This window comes from Staurois parvus, unplaced genomic scaffold (genome assembly GCF_062004578.1).
Source record: "Staurois parvus isolate SC_StPar_1 unplaced genomic scaffold, SC_StPar_1.0 ptg000453l, whole genome shotgun sequence".
Lineage (NCBI taxonomy): Eukaryota > Metazoa > Chordata > Amphibia > Anura > Ranidae > Staurois > Staurois parvus.
In genome coordinates, this window is record NW_028318249.1 from 3,173,839 (window position 1) to 3,193,393 (window position 19,555).

General features: G+C 44.3%; 1 protein-coding gene across 6 annotated transcripts in view; it reads right to left on the minus strand.

The window, feature by feature from the left end:
- Nucleotides 1-19,555, minus strand: part of MSRA (methionine sulfoxide reductase A) — a 515,786-nt gene that overhangs the window by 212,807 nt on the left and 283,424 nt on the right. For all 6 annotated transcript variants that reach the window (XM_089688761.1, XM_089688756.1, XM_089688760.1 and 3 more), the window contains one exon: nt 8,107-8,226. In XM_089688761.1, coding sequence (XP_089544887.1) covers nt 8,107-8,226 — 120 coding nt within the window. The remainder of the gene's footprint in view (nt 1-8,106; nt 8,227-19,555) is intronic.

The following is a 19,555-nucleotide window of genomic DNA, read 5'->3' on the forward strand; positions in this document are numbered from 1 at the left end:
TAATGCTACCACCTCCCCCTCACTCCCCCTCTCAGTTGGGGTCCCTCAAGGCTCTGTCCTCGGGCCCCTTCTCTTCTCCATCTACACCTCCTCCCTTGGCCAACTCATACACTCTCACGGCTTCAACTACCACCTCTATGCCGACGACACACAAATCTATCTCTCAACCCCCCACCTCACCCCCTCGGTCTCTGCCCGAATCACACACCTACTGAGCGACATATCAGATTGGATGTCGCTCCACTCCTTAAACTGAACCTCTCCAAAACCGAGTTTCTTGTCTTCCCCCCAGCCCGGACCCCACCGACCATTGACTTCTCCATCACATCCAACAACGCCAATATCAAACCCGCCCTGCAGGCCAGAGTACTTGGTGTCATTCTGGACTCCAACCTATCCTTCCAGTCCCAAGTCCAATCTTTAACAAACTCTGCAGACTCCACCTCCGCAACATCGCCAAAATACACGCGTTCCTAACCCCAGAAACCACTAAACAGCTCATCCACTCCCTCATCGAATCACGACTCGACTACTGGAACTCCCTCCTCACTGGCCTTCCTCGCCGCTGGCTATCCCCGCTTCAGTCGATCCTGAATACGCCTGCCAGACTCATTCACCTTTCCAAACGCTCCGTTTCCGACACCCCTGTAAGGGACCGCCCGGCGGTACTATTAGCACTCCACTGAATAGGCGTCCCCAGCGCACGGAGTCTAAGTCCCAGGGTGCTTGTTCACCAGAGCCCCTGATGGTGGGGATGGACTTGGAGCTCCCTGAGACCAGGTCGTGGCTACTGGGTGCGCCCGTCAGTGGTAGCAGTATGCGCAAGGGGCTCCCACAGGGAAGAGTCTGATGTGAGGAGGTCAGAAGACCCCGCTGCACGGGATGGATGGATGGATGAGCAAGGTCAGACGGGCCGGGTCGGTAACAGAGAGGGCGGCAAGGTACAAGGCAGCGGGCATAGAATGGTCGGGTCACACGCCAGGTCAGCAACAGCAGGTCAAATCCAATAGGGGGCATTCAGAAGAGAGGTCAGGCAAGCAAGGGTCAGAATAGGAGAAACAGCAAGGTCAGGTACAATCCGGGTCAATAACTTACAGGGTACAGGTTCACAGGATTCAGGATGCAGGAAAGACCAGAAGGCACTGAATGACAGCTCAGGGTCGTTTAAATATCCCGCCCTGCGCTGCCATTGGTGCCCAGCGGGCGGCCGCGGCTTCTACTGCGCATGCGCGAACTCGAACGCCGCGGCCGGCCCGGAACCAGTGCTCGAGTCCCTGCGCCGGGCGGCATACTGCGCCTGCGCCGGGACCAACGCGGCGGGGATCGAGGGGATCCCTGACACCCCCCTCTGCCAATCCCTCCACTGGCTTCCGATTGCGCAACGGATCAAATTCAAAATCCTAACATTGACGTACAAAGCTGTCCACCATACTGCCCCGAACTACATCACTGACCTAATATCCAAGTACCGCCCAGCAAGCACACTCCGCTCCTCACAAGACCACCTCCTCTCTAGTTCCCTGGTCTCCTCCTCCCATGCCCGCCTCCAGGACTTCTCTGGGGTGTCACCCATCCTCTGGAACTCCCTGCCTCAACCCATCAGATTATCACCTACTCTCCTCTCCTTTAGGCGCACCCTGAAAACCCATCTCTTCAGGGAAGCCTACCCTACCCCCTGCAAACTTGACCGACCTCCTCCACTCTTCCTACCACTCCATCCCCCACAGCTATCTCCTCCTGTACCACTATCCCCTCCCTCCTAGATTGTAAGCTCCAAAGAGCAGGGCCCTCAATCCCCTCATGTTTTGCATTGTATTGGTATTGTTCTGTCACATGTTCTGTCCCCCTTTGTAATGTACAGCGCTGAGCGAACTATTGGCGCTTTATAAATACTGTATAATAATAATAATAATATACCCACAGTTGATCCACAGGAAGGCAAATAAACCCAACAAAAACATGATCCAATTTGCTCCTGCAGGGGAAAAAAATTCCTTCTTGATCCCTTGAGAAACCTTAATCTCAGCATAATCCCTTAATGTAACCCCTGACCCAAACATAACCCGTAAATGAAAAAAATCTAACCTCAGCTCAACCCCTAAAAATGTACAGTATACCCAAACTCAGGGGCGGACTGACCATTTGGAAACTCGAAATGTATTCTGTGCCATGTTTTTGCAGAAACAAATCCAAATACTTATAACTTAATTGGTTTACGTGAAAGTTCTAGGGTTTACAAATGGCGGTATATATACTGGAATTTATTTTTTTTTGTACTAGTAATGGCGGCGATCAGTGACTTATAGCAGGACTTCAGGACTGTGGCGGGCATTCTGACACTGGTGGGAACTGACTTGGGGTCACTGATATCCCCAGTGACACCAATACAGTGATCAGTGTTAATAAAAAGCACTGACACTGTACTGACACTGGGCAAGAAGGGGTTAACATCTGGGGCGGTCAAAGGGTTAACTGTGTGCTGTTTTACTGTGTGCTTTACACTGTAAGGGAGGGATGCCTGTAGAAAGGTACAGTACTTACAATGAAGAGCTACACTGGGAATCTACCGATGAGGAGTAATTAGATGATGAGTAATACATGCCTTGCATTTTCATGTGATCTGTGGTGTCACATGAACAAAAGCAAAAATTGCAATAGGGTTCACTAAGCAGCTTGTTATTGGAGGATCTTCTAGAAGAACATCTCTGTTGGTACCATCTAAATACCTGTAAGTTGCATTGCTGTAATAATGCAGGAGAGTAAACTTTAGAAAGGAAAGCCCCATCAAAAATCTACATCATGACCTCATACAGCATTAAAGTGTATCCATAGCCAAAATTATTTTTTTTTCGGTTTGGTAGAGTAGGGTAGGGTTAAGACCCTTCATACAATAAAAGTGGCCACCCGCCCAAGTCTATAACTGGCTTATGAAGCAAGGACACATAAACAGGCATCACATAATGAATAAGGGGGAGGGAACAATGTTCTTGGACAACTTGCCAGCCAGCTTGCTAACAACCGAATTAACCTGTCTAACAGTATGCGTTTATAACAGGGGTTTAGTTAGCACACATTTGCAAATACATATGTAAGCCACAGAGCCACGGCACGGCACCCTGATAATCTGTGGTCCTAACTCTACAATTTGTGAGTCCCAATAGTAGAGGCACATGCATTTAATGGATAGATCAAGGGCAGGTGGACCTGAGGGAGCCACCCCTCTTAAATGCATGTGCCTCTACTATGGGGACTCACAAATTGTAGCGTTAGGACCACAGATTATCAGGGTGCCGTGCCGTGGCTCTGTGGCTTACGTATGTATTTGCAAATGTGTGCTAACTAAACCCCTGTTATAAACACATACTGTTAGACAGGTTAATTCGGTTGTTAGCAAGCTGGCTGGCAAGTTGTCCAAGAACATTGTTCTCTCCCCCTTATTCATTAGGGTTAAGACCCTTGCCAACCTTTTTTCCATCTGTGTACCATTAGGGAACTTATAGGATAAGTATATATTTTTGCCGCTTCCCTAACTTTGCCTTATGTGTGCCAGCCTGAGTTTTAAAAACGTTGACACTATACAGGCCCTCTCTAATATCTGGTGATCAGCCTGTCTGAAACAACCTAATCTGCGTCAAAGGCAACAATGGCAATGTCTCCACATGGTTCTGGTCCCCTGACAATGGTAGGTATGGTGCGCAGTGTTTCTTAATCGGGGTGCCACAGGCATGGGACCCAGTTTGCCCTGGATCAGTGGCATGACTTGCCATGGTACAAGTGGGCTGCCAGCACCATGAAACCCAATGACACTCTAGGGCAGGATGCACAGCTATGGTGTTGGTGACTGGCCTACCTGCACCATGGCAGCACATGACCCTGATCCCTGGCAGGTGGCATTCAGTGCCATCCCCAGCATTTAAAAGAGGGTGAAAGACTGCTTCCTCTAGATCTACTGCACCTCCCGACTTCTGTCATGCTGCTGGAGCAAAAAGTTATGGTGCTTATGTAAAGCGAGGACCATGTGGTTGGTAAGACATGTGACGCAGGATTGAATGATTGGGGGGTGCTGTAATAGGGGGACTCTGATATGATGACTCATGTGATGGGGGACACTCTGTCATAGGGGGTACTCTGATATAATGGGTGCCCTCTTGTATAGGAGTGACTCTGGTGTGATGGGGGGGGGCTCTGACAAGATGGTGGCCTCTGATGTGATGAGGAACTTTGATGCTATGGGGCCTCTGACACGAAGGGGGAACTCTGACCTGGAGGGTGACTTTGATGTGATGGGGGTACACTGCTGTGATCGGGGGACCTCTGATGTAATGGAGGGCCTCTGATGTGATTGGGGGACCTCTGAATTGATGTAGGGCTCTGATGTGATGAGGAACTTTGATGTGATTGGGGCACTTTGACATGAAGGCAGACTCTGATGTGATAGGGGCCTCTGACGTGCTGGGCGGACCTCTGAAATGAAATTGGACCTCTGATATGATGTGGGATCTCTGATGTTATTAGAACTTTTGATATGATGGGGGGGGGACCACTGACATATTGGGGTTCTCTGATGTGATGAGGAACTCGGCGCACACTGACATGAAGGCAGACTGTGATGTGAAAAAGGGCTTCTGACATGATGGGGGACTTCTGACATGACGGGGGGCCTCTGACTTGAAGAGGGACTCTGGTGTGATGGAGAGACCTCTGATGTGAAGGGGGGGGGCTTCTGATATGACGACATTTAATCATGGTGGTTGCGTACATTGTCTCAGGCTCCCCATTAATAAGTAACATTTAAATTTTTTACATTTTAGACTGGGGTGCTCCGAGATTGTTCATACTTTTAGGGTGCCCTCACAGAACAAAGGTTGAGAAATGCTGCTCTAAACTATTCTCATTAATGCCGGAACACCTTCTTCTTGCGGCTCTTGCGGCGCCAGGTTGCCATGGAAATGTTGCTTTTAATTGTGCACTCAAACACTTGGAATGGCTGCGGTCTGTACATGGCTCTCTGATTGTTAACCCTTCAGCTCCAGCTCTAACTAGAAAACACCAATCAAAACGAGAAACTGTACCAGGACCAGGTAGCCAACCTCAGCAATCCTATCCATTGCATTGCAAAGACTTCGACAGCCATAGGCATGACTACCAGAGTAAGTATCATAATGGGACTTGTAGCTTCACCATAGCTGAGGTGGCCAGGTTGCCTACCCCTGACTTAGAGCCAGTGGTGCTCTTTGGTATCCAAGTACCTTTGGTGCAATACCAGAAAGCATGGGACTGATACATTGATAGCCATGAGGGCTCAGCAAATATTTTCCTATGATGGCACAAAACCAGCTCTAAATTTATCATACTGTGGGAGGCAAACCCAGTCAAGATGATCTTATAGCTTCACCCCCCTGAAGGAGAATCGTAGAAATAATAGGCTCTACTTATATGACACAGAAGTCCTCATTTGTGGAGAACTGTCAAGACCTCTGTTATGTTATCATTGCTGTCTTGGCTTCTTGTCCTGGTGACACCATTTTTGCTTATATATTGTCCTAGTTTCACTAGGAAATGAAGTGAATGAGAATCTCCTAAGTTTGGGGCCTAGACAGATTTTTTTTTACGGAGCAGTTCTTATCGAATCCCAACCTCCGAAGATGAAGAGTCTGCATTCCTGAATCCCCTGGAATCAAGGCTCCTGAGAGGGGCAAGATACTCTTGGTCTACCTAAGCTGGAGCCAGGTGGACCTTGCTCCTTAAGAACCTGTTTAAGCTGGTCCTCCAAGTACTCAGTAAGGTCTCTCCCAAAGTGAGACCCAGTTTGGGAAAGGAAAAAGACCAAAGTATCATAAATCCTTTCCCTGACATCAGGGGGCCTAGAAAAATTTATTGGATTTCCACCGTACCTGCAGCACTCTCACTCTATCCACACTTTTGAGTCTACTTCAGGGACCCCCAAAGACACCCTTCCAGTAGACGGAGAGCTATCTCTAAAATTTAAATAAAAAGAAAATTAAACCACATTGTTCCAGCTTTGGGTCTATCAACTATTGTTAAACAGTTGGATTGAACGGGAGAGTAAAACCCATTTGTATGTTGCCATTGAAAACATTTTTTCAGTTACATACAGTATTTTACATAGTTAGTCTGGCTGAAAAAAGACAAAAGTCCATCCAGTTCAACCATTTGAAAAAAAAAAAAATACCGGTTATAATCCTACACCCACAGTTGATCCAGAGGAAGGTAAAAAAAACCAGCAAAGCATGATCCAATTTGCTCCTTCAGGGGAAAAAAATTCCTTCCTGATCCCCCGAGAGGCAATCAGATATTCTCTGGATCAACTTTACCTATAAAGTAAATGTTAGTATTCAGTTATATTCTGTTTATCCAAGAAAGAATCCAGAACTTTTTTAAAGCAATCCACTGAGCTGGCCAGAACCAACTCTTGAGGGAGTCTATTCCACATTTTCACAGCTCTCACTGTGAAGAAACCTTTCCATGTTTGGAGATTACATTTCTTTTCCTCCAGACGTAAAGAGTGCCCCCTTGTCCTCTGTGTTGACCTCAGGGTGAATAACGCTACACCGAGTTCACTATATGAACCACTGATGTATTTATACATGGAGATCATATCCCCCCTTATGTATTAAAAATGGAGATCATATCCCCCTTATGTATTATACACGGAGATCATATCCCCCCTTATGTATTATACATGGTGATCATATCCCCCCTTATGTATTATACATGTTGATCATATCCCCCCTTATGTATTATACATGGAGATCATATCCCCCCTTATGTATTACACATGGAGATCATATCCCCCCTTATGTATTACACATGGAGATCATATCCCCCTTATGTATTATACATGGTGATCATATCCCCCCTTATGTATTATACATGGTGATCATATCCCCCTTATGTATTATACATGGAGATCATATCCCCCTTATGTATTATACATGTTGATCATATCCCCCTTATGTATTATACATGGAGATCATACCCCCTCATGTATTATACATGGAGATCATATCCCCTGTTATGTATTATACATGGAGATCATATCCCCCGTTATGTATTATACATGGAGATCATATCCCCCCCTTATGTATTATACATGGTGATCATATCCCCCCTTATGTATTATACATGGTGATCATATCCCCCTTATGTATTATACATGGAGATCATATCCCCCTTATGTATTATACATGGAGATCATATCCCCCCTTATGTATTATACATGGAGATCATATCCCCCCTTATGTATTATACATGGAGATCATATCCCCTGTTATGTATTATACATGGAGATCATATCCCCTGTTATGTATTATACATGGAGATCATATCCCCCGTTATGTATTATACATGGAGATCATATCCCCCCTCATGTATTATACATGGAGATCATATCCCCTGTTATGTATTATACATGGAGATCATATCCCCCGTTATGTATTATACATGGAGATCATATCCCCCCCTTATGTATTATACATGGTGATCATATCCCCCCTTATGTATTATACATGGTGATCATATCCCCCTTATGTATTATACATGGAGATCATATCCCCCTTATGTATTATACATGGAGATCATATCCCCCTTATGTATTATACATGGAGATCATATCCCCCCTTATGTATTATACATGGAGATCATATCCCCCCTTATGTATTATACATGGTGATCATATCCCCCCTTATGTATTATACATGGAGATCATATCCCCCCTTATGTATTATACATGGAGATCATATCCCCCCTTATGTATTATACATGGAGATCATATCCCCCCTTATGTATTATACATGGTGATCATATCCCCCCCTTATGTATTATACATGGAGATCATATCCCCCCTTATGTATTATACATGGAGATCATATCCCCCCTTATGTATTATACATGGTGATCATATCCCCCCTTATGTATTATACATGGAGATCATATCCCCCCTTATGTATTATACATGGTGATCATATCCCCCTTATGTATTATACATGGAGATCATATCCCCCCTTATGTATTATACATGGAGATCATATCCCCTCTTATGTATGTATGTATGTATGTATGTGAAACAATGGTGAAGGTAGATACCTGAGCAAACTTCCTGATAGCTGGGGTTGGGGGTGTGACCACCAGCGAAGCCAACTTGAGTGGAGTAGACACTCTTCTGTCTCCAGAACTTCCTCTCTGCTCCCCAGAAACAGCCCATACCTGAAAGAAGGAATACAGGGGATGCATTGAGATGGAACATTATATAGACAATAATAGGGATTAGTTTTCATTTAGCCAACATCTGCAATAAAATCATCCACATAAGACCATCATGGTTGAGAGCTCTTGAAAGGAGTGCCGAGGCAGGGTGTTGTGATGTTTTCAGGATGCTATGTACAGCACCCTGCCAGCCCCTCCTACCAGCCATGATCTGTCTGTATTGCACAGATAAGCACAGAGACCCAGTGATGACATCAATGGATCTAAAATAAGGTATGCAATGAAAATGGAAAGGTTTTATCCAAAAGTTTCATTAGCTTGTTGAGGAAGGAAGAAGCCAACTTCATTGCTAAAGCTCAACTCCAAGAAAAATGGCCCTTGCAGTGGGGGGGGGGGGGGGGGAACATAAATAATTATAGTTACCTTATCCCTTGTTCCCATAGGCTGCATGACTGTCTTCTTTTTGCTGCTCCATCGGTCACAGGCATTCTTATCCATTGGAGAAAAGCAATGATTTCTGGAGGGGTGAGGGATCAGAAGTATAACCGTTTGTTCTGTTCCCCCTAGACCAGGGGTCTCCAAATTATGGCCCCTTTGACAAATCTAATTTTACCCCGTCTGCAGCAACTTGCCCGCTACACGATTTTACCTGGCCCGTAACAATTTGTCCCATAGTTGTGTAATGCGTTTAAACGGTGCAGGTAGCCTGGCTGCCAGCACCATAGCAACCAATGAAGCCAGGATATACAATCTAATTTGTTGCTATGGTGCTGGTGGCTGGCATGATGCTGATCTATGGCAGCAGCATTTCGGAACCATTCCAGCATTCGGAAGAGGACCTGCTTCCCGCCCTTCATCCAGATCTGCTCCATTTCCCACCCTGTTCCTTGCTGCCATTATGGTGAAGATTGTAAGATAGGACTCAGGGACTAAGGACTCTGATGTAATGGGGGGGGGCTTCTAATGTAAAAGGGGGACTCAGATATGAAAGAGGAACACCTGTTCTGATGGGGGGGGGGGCAGGGGTGGACTGACCATTTGGAAACTCGGGCACGAGGGCTCGGGGTCAGTAGGGGGCCCCATGAGATGCCCCTGGTACCTTTTTCATAGGCTTTTTTGAGTTTGGGCAGGGACACAGGGGCCCCATGATCCCCTATTGCCCAGGGGCCCCATGAGTTGCCAGTCCGCCCCTGGGGGGGGGGGGCTTCTGATGTGACGTTATTTCTTGAAGCCTGTTCGTTCACTTAAATTGTATTAATTAGAAAAATTTATTCTGTTTGGCTCACGAATATTTATAAAACATATGATTTTTCCCTGGTACTGAAAAGTCTGAAGTCCCCTGTCCTGGGGGGAGCACCAGCAACAAAAGTTTATATCCCTTAAAGAAGGAGCAGACATGTTATCTCTCAGAAACAATCATCTCCGAAGAAATGATCAGCCAGCTGCACCTTCCCTGTGGCTATCAAAATGATAATAAAAGTCTGTGCTTGGTCATCTTCAACAGAGTGCAGCATGAAAATAGGGATCCCTGATTTCTCCTTAAAGAGAACCTGTCACTTGCAGTATGTTATCACATAAAGGACTTGTCAGCCCCCCTTGTGACAGCAGAAAAGTAAAGTAAAAAAGGAAACAAACGTTTTGGCCAATGTTGCATTTTAAGTGCTAGTCCCTCTCTCGTTAATTAGTGTTGGTGATATTTGCATTGCTTTGTACGTTGGGAGTTGGTAATGTATCTCAAAATGCTGATGTTGTGTTCTAGCATTAAATCTGAGAGGTTTAATGATAATTACGCACAGACGTTAAAAACTGCATCCTTCACTGCCAGCTACAAAATATATTTGCTCTACAGGGAGTGCCGGCTTAACGTTGGCTAAACATTGCAAAGTCATCAGAATTATCTGCAGTTGCTGGGCATGATTTATGAAAACTGGAGCAAAAGTTGGTCTGATTGCCCAATCAGTTTGCTTCCTTCGATTGAAAGCTAACCCTGGATTAACCACTGCAGGCAAAAGCTCCACTTTCTTGGGAATCCAGTTTTGATCACTTCTTACTATAACATCATGGCAAACTGGACCTCGCTTTTCTTTTGTTGCTTATCGCCTATTTTGACTCAAATATCTGTTTCATATTACAATGAGAGCTCTTGATTCATGGGGGTTTATTTACTAAAGCTGGAGAGTCCAAAATCAGACTCCCTTCTGCATAGAAACCAATCAGCTTCTAACCTCAGCTTGTTCAATGAAGCTTTGGCAATGAAACCTGGAAGCTGATTGGTTTCTATGCAGAAGTGAGTCTGATTCTGCACTCTCCAGCTTTAGTAAATAAACCCCATGTTGTCTCATGCTTTGGCCTGTATTTTGTTTTTACATTCGGCTCTAGGTACTTGGTGGTCTTTTTACTGGCACATTCCCTTTTCTGTGGAATGGACTTTGAGATTTAGGTGCCTTTCCCTTCCTTATACCACTAGGTACATTTTCTGCACCTTCATATACTCACTATGTTTTCTCTATTCACTGCTATATTGCAGCCAGCATAGAATGTTATGAGGAAGTCACGTGTCTAGCGTGACGCAACGCGTCGGTACGCTAGGAGGATTCTGGGAGCGCGGTGACGTCATTTCCGGCATGGCGGCCATATTTGAAACCCCTATATCTAATACCCATGCAAGGCGTTCATAGCATGAGGTAGAATAGCCATGTACAAGATGAACTAACATGTGAGTGGGCATTTTTTTGTATAAAGTTTACTCAATAAATTACGGTTTTACACTATGAGAGCTTTCTGTTTATATATGAACCGGAGAGGAAGCTGCTGACAGAGTATATATCTCCGGGGAGGATCCTGGGATACATCTGAGTGGTGTTTTATCTTAAGGCGAGCTGGCCCTGTAGGGTCAATGTAAGGAGGTGAGGGGCCACTGTAGCCATTTTCTGGATATACACAGTGTGGACACTTTGTCACTTTAATTATTCCCGTTGGGGAATACACGTGTTGCACTTTATTTAATTTTATTTGCATGGCTGCTGTCAGGAATGGACTTGCCAATAGTGGTGGGACTCACCTGCCTTGTGGGCTGCAGTACCAGGGCTGGCCAGCGGGTGCTCTCAACAACCAGAGGCTCACTTCGGCAATTAGCCATCATCTGGGGCTGATTGCAGGTGGTGTATTTAAGGGATGGCCAGACCTGCAGTCTGTGCCTTGTTGTACTGTTTGCTTGGCCCTGATCCTGTTTCTGCTGTCCTGACGCTGCCTGAACTCTGCCTGTACTGACCTCGGCTAGTCCTGACCACTCTCCCGCCTGCTCCTGGTACTCCGTTTGCTATCGACCCGGCCTACCTGACTACTCTTGTATTGTATGTTTGTTACCTGTTGGAGGTTTGGTTCAGTTTGTTTGCACTGTGTTATGTTTAGTTTTGCACTGCGTTTGTATCGTTAGTCTTAATAAATTATATTATTTACTATATCTGAAGCCTACGTTTCCCTGTGTCAGTCCACACACTTCTGGTCACAGCTGCACTTGTTAATTATATTATATTAATTAATTTTGCATTTGTATTTATTTATTTATATATCTTTAGATTTATGTTTTAGCGCTGCACTGTTTATTATTTAATGTTTGTTGCTTATCACCCATTTTGATTTTATTATTCATTCATCACTATAAGGCATAACTTCCTTATTATATCACGACCTGACTACTGTAACTCCCTCCTCATCGGCTTACCTCACCGCAGGCTATCCCTGCTTCAGTCTATCCTGAATACTACAGCCAGACTCATCCACCTTACTAACCGCTCCATATCCGCCACACCTCTCTGCCAATCCCTCCACTGGCTTCTGATTGCCCAACTGATAAAATTCAAAATGCCAACACTGTCATACAAAGCTATTCATAATACTGCCCCAAACTACATCACCGATCTGGTATCCAAATACCACCCAAAACGTACTCTCTGCTCCTCACAAGACCTCCTACTCTCTAGTTCCCTGGTCTCCTCCTCCCATGCCCATCTCCAGGGCTTCCCCCATCCTCTGGAACTCCCTACCCCAATCCATCAGACTATCACCTACTCTCCTCACCTTTAGGCGCACTCTGAAAACCCATCTCATCAGGGAAGCCTACCCCACCCCCTGCTAATTGCCGACCTCCTCCACTCTTCTTACCACTCCATCCCCCACAGCTATCTCCTCCTGTGCCACTATCCCCTCCCTCCTAGATTGTAAGCTCCAAGGAGCAGGGCCCACCGAACCCCTCGTGTATCGCATTGTATTGTTACTGTACTGTACCAAAAGTTAACCCCTTCCTGCCCAGTGTTATTAGTACAGTGTTTTTTATTAGCACTGATCACTGTATTAGTGTAACTGGGGATGTCAGTGGCAGTTAGTCAATTTCCACCCAGTGTCAGAATGCCCACCGCAGTCCCACTATAAGTCACTGATCGCCGCCATTAATAGTATTAAAAGAAAAGAAAATTCCAGTATATATACACCGCCATTTGTAAATGCTATAACTTTCACATAAACCAATTAATTTACACGTATTGGGATTATGTTTAGCAAAGACATGGAGCAGAATACAGTTTGACCTACATTTATGACAAAATTAGATTTTTAAATATTGTTATTGGATATGTTTAATAGCATAAAGTCAGAAATATTTTTTATTTCAAAATTGTCGGTCTTTTTTTGTTTATAGCGCAAAAAATAAAAAACGCACAGGCGATCAAATACCACTGAAAGAAAGCTCTATTTGTGGGGAAAAAAAAGGACATAAATTTAAAACTGACAGTGCAATGGTCAGTTAAAGTAACACAGCGCAGTACCACAAAAAATGGCCTGGTCAGGAACGGGAGTACATCCTCTGGAGGGCAAGTGGATAGAGAGATACAAAGTAACATTGTTTATAAACAATGATCAGAGAGGAGATGGAGAGATATAAAGTAACAATCAGGGGCGGACTGACCATTAGAGCACTCGGGCACTGCCCGAGGGCCCGGGGTCAGTAGGGGGCCCCATGAAATGCCACTGGTACCTTTTTTATAGGCTTTTTTGGGCATGCTTTGAGTGTGGGCAAGGACACTGGGGCCCCATGATCCCCTATTGCCCGGGGGCCCCATGAGTTGTCAGCCCGCCCCTGGTAACATTGTTTATAAACATTGATCAGATGGGAGATAGAGAGATACAACGTAAGATTGTTTATAAACATTGATCAGACGGGAGATAGAGAGATACAATTAACATGTTTTACAAACATTGATCAGATGGGAGATAGAGAGATACAAAGTAACATTGTTTATAAATATTGATCAGACAGGATATAGAGAGATACAAGGTAACATTGTTTATAAACATTGATCAGATGGGAGATGGAGAGATACAAAGTAACATTGTTTATAAACATCGATCAGACGGGAGATAGAGAGATACAACGTAAGATTGTTTATAAACATCGATCAGACGGGAGATAGAGAGATACAACGTAAGATTGTTTATAAACATTGATCAGATGGGAGATAGAGAGATACAACGTAAGATTGTTTATAAACATTGATCAGATGGGAGATAGAGAGATACAAAGTAAGATTGTTTATAAACATCGATCAGACGGGAGATAGAGAGATACAATTAACATGTTTACAAACATTGATCAGCTGGGAGATAGAGAGATACAAAGTAACATTGTTATAAACATTGATCAGAAAGGAGACAGACACAAATGGTTAAAAAAGACTACAGTTTCCATCTAAAGTTTCATTTTAACTCACATGTAACTATGTATGCAACCTGGCTACAAAATAAGTGAACATGGAATGCTATGATTGATCAGCTCAAAGTAGTCTGTTGCTTTGATGTCATTAAGAGGTCAACACAAAAGTTTTTAGGTCTTCAAATAAAATCTCGGAAGAGTTTATGGGGGTGTAAGATAGATGATCCCTTTGTGTGAAGAATGAAGGTGCACAGGGTTTAACAAGGGGGCTATTGGGAGAATAATATAAACACTTCAGAGTCACTTGTTCCTGTGGAGCACAATGTGGAGCGATGGATTTTACCCATACACTGTCCCCGGCTGTCTGGAATGCATCCATTGTGTCACAATGGTGCTAATATGAAAGCTGCAGACAGCACAGCTCGTCAGACACAAAGAACTGAAGGCAACGTCCTACTGTAAAAACACTTATTCACAAAGCTGTTATGTCTAGTGGATGAACTTTGTGAACTGGGGATGGAAACTGACTTTCAAAAGTGTCATCCATTTACTTTCCTTGGGTGTGGAATAATGAATTTTGAAGCAGATGAAAGTGAAATAACCCTTTAAACAAAGCTAGAAGACACACATCAATGCAACCATGTATGCAATGAACATTACATTTATTTTTTTCTAATTTAAGCAGCTGAACCTGACTTGGTATCACAGTTTTGCAATGTCCTATACAGCATAACTAGGACTGGGAGAGGGAGGGGCGGCACTGGGAGCAAATGTGCTGACAAGGAACATAAAGAGGAGAGAGCAAGGGGAGCAGAGGGATGGCACATTCAGTCTAGGGCTGCTGGTGAACTGTCCAAACAGCAGATTGGGGTAGAGAGTAGGGATGAGCTCAGGCGTGTTTTGATCCTAACCCAAACCCACCTGAGTGATCCAGACAGGAAGCTGTTACCTGTACTGTGCCAATCACAAGTAGGGATGAGCTCAGATGTGCTGAACCTACCTGAGTTATCCCAACAGTCAACAAGCCAATCGTTGCTGGTGGAGGCATTCCCAACTCCGAAAGTATGCAAGGAGCATGTATACATACAGTGGAAGGGTGGAGACTGCCTCAGTGGCCACTGGCGGAAACGCTCAGGTGGGTTCAGACTTGTGTTCAAACACGCCTGAGCTCATCCCTGCTTGTGATTGGCACAGTACAGATAACAGCTTCCTAGCGGGACTGCCCAGATGGGTTCATACTCATGTCCAAACACGCCTAAAATCATCCCTACTTGTGATTAGCACAGTATAAATAACAGCTTCCTAGGGGGAATACTAAGGTGGGTTCAGACTCCTGTCCAAACATGCCTGATCTCATCCCTGCTTGTGATTGGCACAGTACAGATAACATCTTCCTAGGGGGATTGCCCAGGTGGGTTCAGACTCCTGTACAAACATGCCTGATCTCATCCCTACTTGTGATTGGCACAGTATGGATAACAGCTCCCTAGCGGGATCACCCAGATGGGTTCAGACTCTTGTCCAAACACACCTGAGCTCATCCTTACTTGTGATTGGCACGGTATAGATAGCATCTTCCTGGTGGGATTGCCTAGGTGGGTTCAGACTCCTGTCCAAACATGCAGATCTCATCCCTACTTGTGATTGGCACAGTACAGATAACATCTTCCTAGGGGGATTGCCCAGGTGGGTTCAGACTCTTGTACAAACATGCAGATCTCATCCCTACTTGTGATTGGCACAGTATAAATAACAGCTTCCTAGCGGGAATACTCAGGTGGGTTCAGACTCCTGTCCAAACATGCCTGAACTCATCCCTACTTGTGATTGGCACAACACAGATAACAGCTCCCTAGCGGAATCACACAGTTGGGTTCAGACTCGTGTCCAAACACACCTGAGCTCATCCCTACTTGTGATTTGCACACTACAGATAACAGCTCCTTAGCAGGATCAGCCAGATGGGTTCAGACACGAGTCCAAACATGCCTGAGCTCATCCCTACTTGTGATTGGCAAAGTATAGATAGCATCTTCCTGGTGGGATTGCCTAGGTGGGTTCAGACTCTAGTCCAAACATGCTTGAGCTCATCATTGGTCATACGTGGCTGAAGCATTCCCGCCCCACACCACTCACCTATACAATGGGCATGGCTGAGGGGCAGGGAATCACTCCGTTGTATATGATTGGCCAAGTACGGTGACAGCTTCTTAGCGGGATCACTCAGTGATCCGAACACCCCTGAGCAAATCCCATGTGGAGAAATGATACCACTATATTCCTTGTACAGCAGTGTCAGTGGGACCAAATATCAAGAAAGCCCAACAGTTGGCTGAGAAAATGTGAACATGCAGGTACTGGTGCTGACGTAAAATATAGGTCAGTGAAAATGAAAGGGTGAATTCTTACCTCTCTGCTTGACAGCAAGTCTTCACTTCAAGATATTCAAGAGCTACAGCCTTCAGCAGAAAATATACAATGTGACACTTCTGGAACCAATGCACTCAGTGGGGGACCAGACCTTCAAAAACACTCTGGCTGTGAAGAGCATTAGCAGGACTTGCCACCTATTGGAGAGTTGCTAGGTACGCATGGGGATTTTTTTCAACCGTCCAATACTGGCCGATATTTGGCTTGTGTGTGCCAGCCTTAACTGGCGTATGAAGTATGTCAGTGTCAGCAAAAGGCTTCATTTCTACCTCGATGGTAGATGACAATTCTTCAGAATGTTCAAGAGTAAGGGCCTTCAGCAGAAGACACAACTTTTTGTGAGGATTCTGCTGCAGGCTTTAGCTCTTGTAACCCATGAAATGACAACATGCTGCCTATCAAAAAGTTCCATATTAATAATGTTTTTTGCATGGAGTTTATTTTAGAGTAGCTTTAGGGCTAAACTACAAAGGCCAGTTTAATCTCTGTCTACTGTGCAATGTAACTGCTTGATGGCAAAGACATTGTTAACTGGACACCAAAGGTGACCCATTCAGCTGAATGGGGCTGTGCTGTAGGGGAGACTCGTATTGCACTTTTTTCTAGGTTCAGTAGAGGATGGTAAAAAGGTTGGCAAAGAAAGACTCGCAGAAGAGGAGAAAACAACTCCCAATATTTCCTATGCATTGGATGTGGGGGGTTGCTCTACAATTATGGTGGTCTTACCACAGTTACAATTTTTGACCAAGAGGAACATGAGGCATGACACAATCGCGTGCAACTCCTGAAGGCTCATGTTCTGTTACTACAAGTTTCTATTGAGCGTTTATAATGTCATTATATATTATATTTGTAAAGATTGCCCATCATCAAGACCTGAAGACATGCAACCGTAAATCTCTTTACAGTCGGTAAAGCTCAGATACATAAATATTGTTAAAACATAAGTAAGTAACATTTCCAAGTATTGGTTGAATCTGACAAACAGAATCTTTCATTATTATTCAAGAGTGAGATTCCTCCATAGGGGAATGGTAATATGGTGGAATATAAGGTTATGTCTAACCCCAGCCAATCAAAAGACCATACAGTAGGGGGCATTAATGGAGCTGATGGTGTAGTAAGCAACAGGTTATAAGTATAATCAAGATGGAGAAAAGGGAGAAGAAAACAAGATGTAGATACGTAAGGCCTTTGTAGGGGCATCAGGGTAAGGAGAGGGGAAGAGGACAGGGAGTGAATCCTTGACAGCAAGCAGGACCATGGGGGGCCAGTCACTAGGGTGATCCACTTTAAAGGGCCAATATGGACCAACCAAAGTCTTTAGACAAGTAGTGTTCTACTTACATGATCCATTTCTGTTCAAGTTCTGGCCATCTTCTTATGGATCAAGAACCATGTCACCTTATGCTTCACCTGAGTGATCGTAGGGATGGAGGACTTCGATGCCTTGGCAAGGGTTTGTTTTGCTGAGGTGCCTACTGACCCTTGTTCAACAGAAGGACTTATCCTAGGGCACTGGGACTTTTCTTCTGTTTTCTAACATTTGTTTAGTCAGAGAGATAGAGAGACCATAATCATCATTTGATGAGCTAACTAGCTCTGGTAAGGCCGCTCATGTGAAGGAAGGCTTCAAGAATGGGTACCTAGAATGCAACTCAAGGCATAAAAACACAAGAGCACCAAACCAAATGATGAAGGAGGCCATATTGAATGAATTGTGCAGTGAAGCTGCTAATACTGATACATTTGCTTCACTGATTTCCCATCAATTAGCAAGCTACATTCAAAACAGGTCAAACTGGTAACTTGTTTTACAGAGTCCAGTTAAGGACTGACAAAGAAGGTGGGGGTTGAGTCTTGGCAATTTTTTATTAGCATTGTTATTTACATTGATTTGGACTCCTTCACCATTTGGGTTGGCACTCTTGCCAGGTGTTTATGCTTTAAGTCGTGTTCAACAGAGAAAGAAATGTAAAGAAAAAAGAAATCCATCTAAAGCCTCCTAGTAGGATTTAATTAGCTCTTAGGGGTTGGAGATCACACTGGACTGACTCAGTCAGTCACTGATCATGGATGGGTAATACGCTGGGTGGGTAGGAAAAATTCCCTTTCAATGAATTATGCCAAACTTGAAAGAAGCTGGTAATTAATCTATTTGGGGCCTGGGCTGCTGCCTATGGGGATGGCCAAAACCTCTTCACACTGAGCATACGCAAATATGTGGTCTCTCGGCGGCAGGGCCTTGACGCCGAATGGCCGCATATTTGCGTACCATTTGTAAACAAATGCCCTACGCGCTCCCAGCATATGACGGCATCCCACGGAAAGGTCCTGATCTCTCCTTGCGATCGGGACCTTTCCAATCATGTGACCGCCGTTACAGCCAATCACAGCAGTCACATGACCTGAAACCCCTTAAAGGGTCGGGAGGCGCGAAGGGGTTAAGATTATTTCCGCAGGTAAATTTGGAAAGGTAGAAAGGATCGCCTGGTATCCAGTAAATGCAAGTTGGAGGGTGAGTTTGAAGACATATATTGAAAGTAGCAATAGATATATCAAGCCATTGCATTTTCGGGGGAACAAAGACTCCCCCTTCTTCAGGGCTATTGAACAAACACAAGGGTGCACAGAAACATATATATATAGAGAGAGAGAAATATAAAATGTGAAAAACATGTATATAGAAATATAAATAGAGAAATAAAAGATCATTTTATAAAAGATATGATACATGATTGTATATGATCTTTTATAAAATAATTATTTCAATGATTCTTTCAGCCAATTGTATAAATATATTTATATTTCTCTATATTCTGTATATATGTTTTTTGTGCACCTTTGTGTTTGTTCAGTAACTCTGATGAATGGGGAGTCTTTGTTCCCCTGAAACGTGTTGGCTTGATATCTATTGCTGCTTTTAATATACATCTTCAAACTCATCTTCCAACTTGCATTTACTGGATACTGGGTGCTCCTTTCTACCCTATATCTTTGGAATGAATACTTAAAGGTGAACTCCAGGCAAAGATCTCTACAGATAAACACTTCTAAAAACACAGATGAAAAACATATAAAAGGACTTAGTTTACCCGCCAAAGGAATTGTAATTTTGTCCATACAACACGAAGGTTAACACCATTTTCTCTTTTACAATTAGAAATACAGTGATGTCATTTCTTCCTGTGG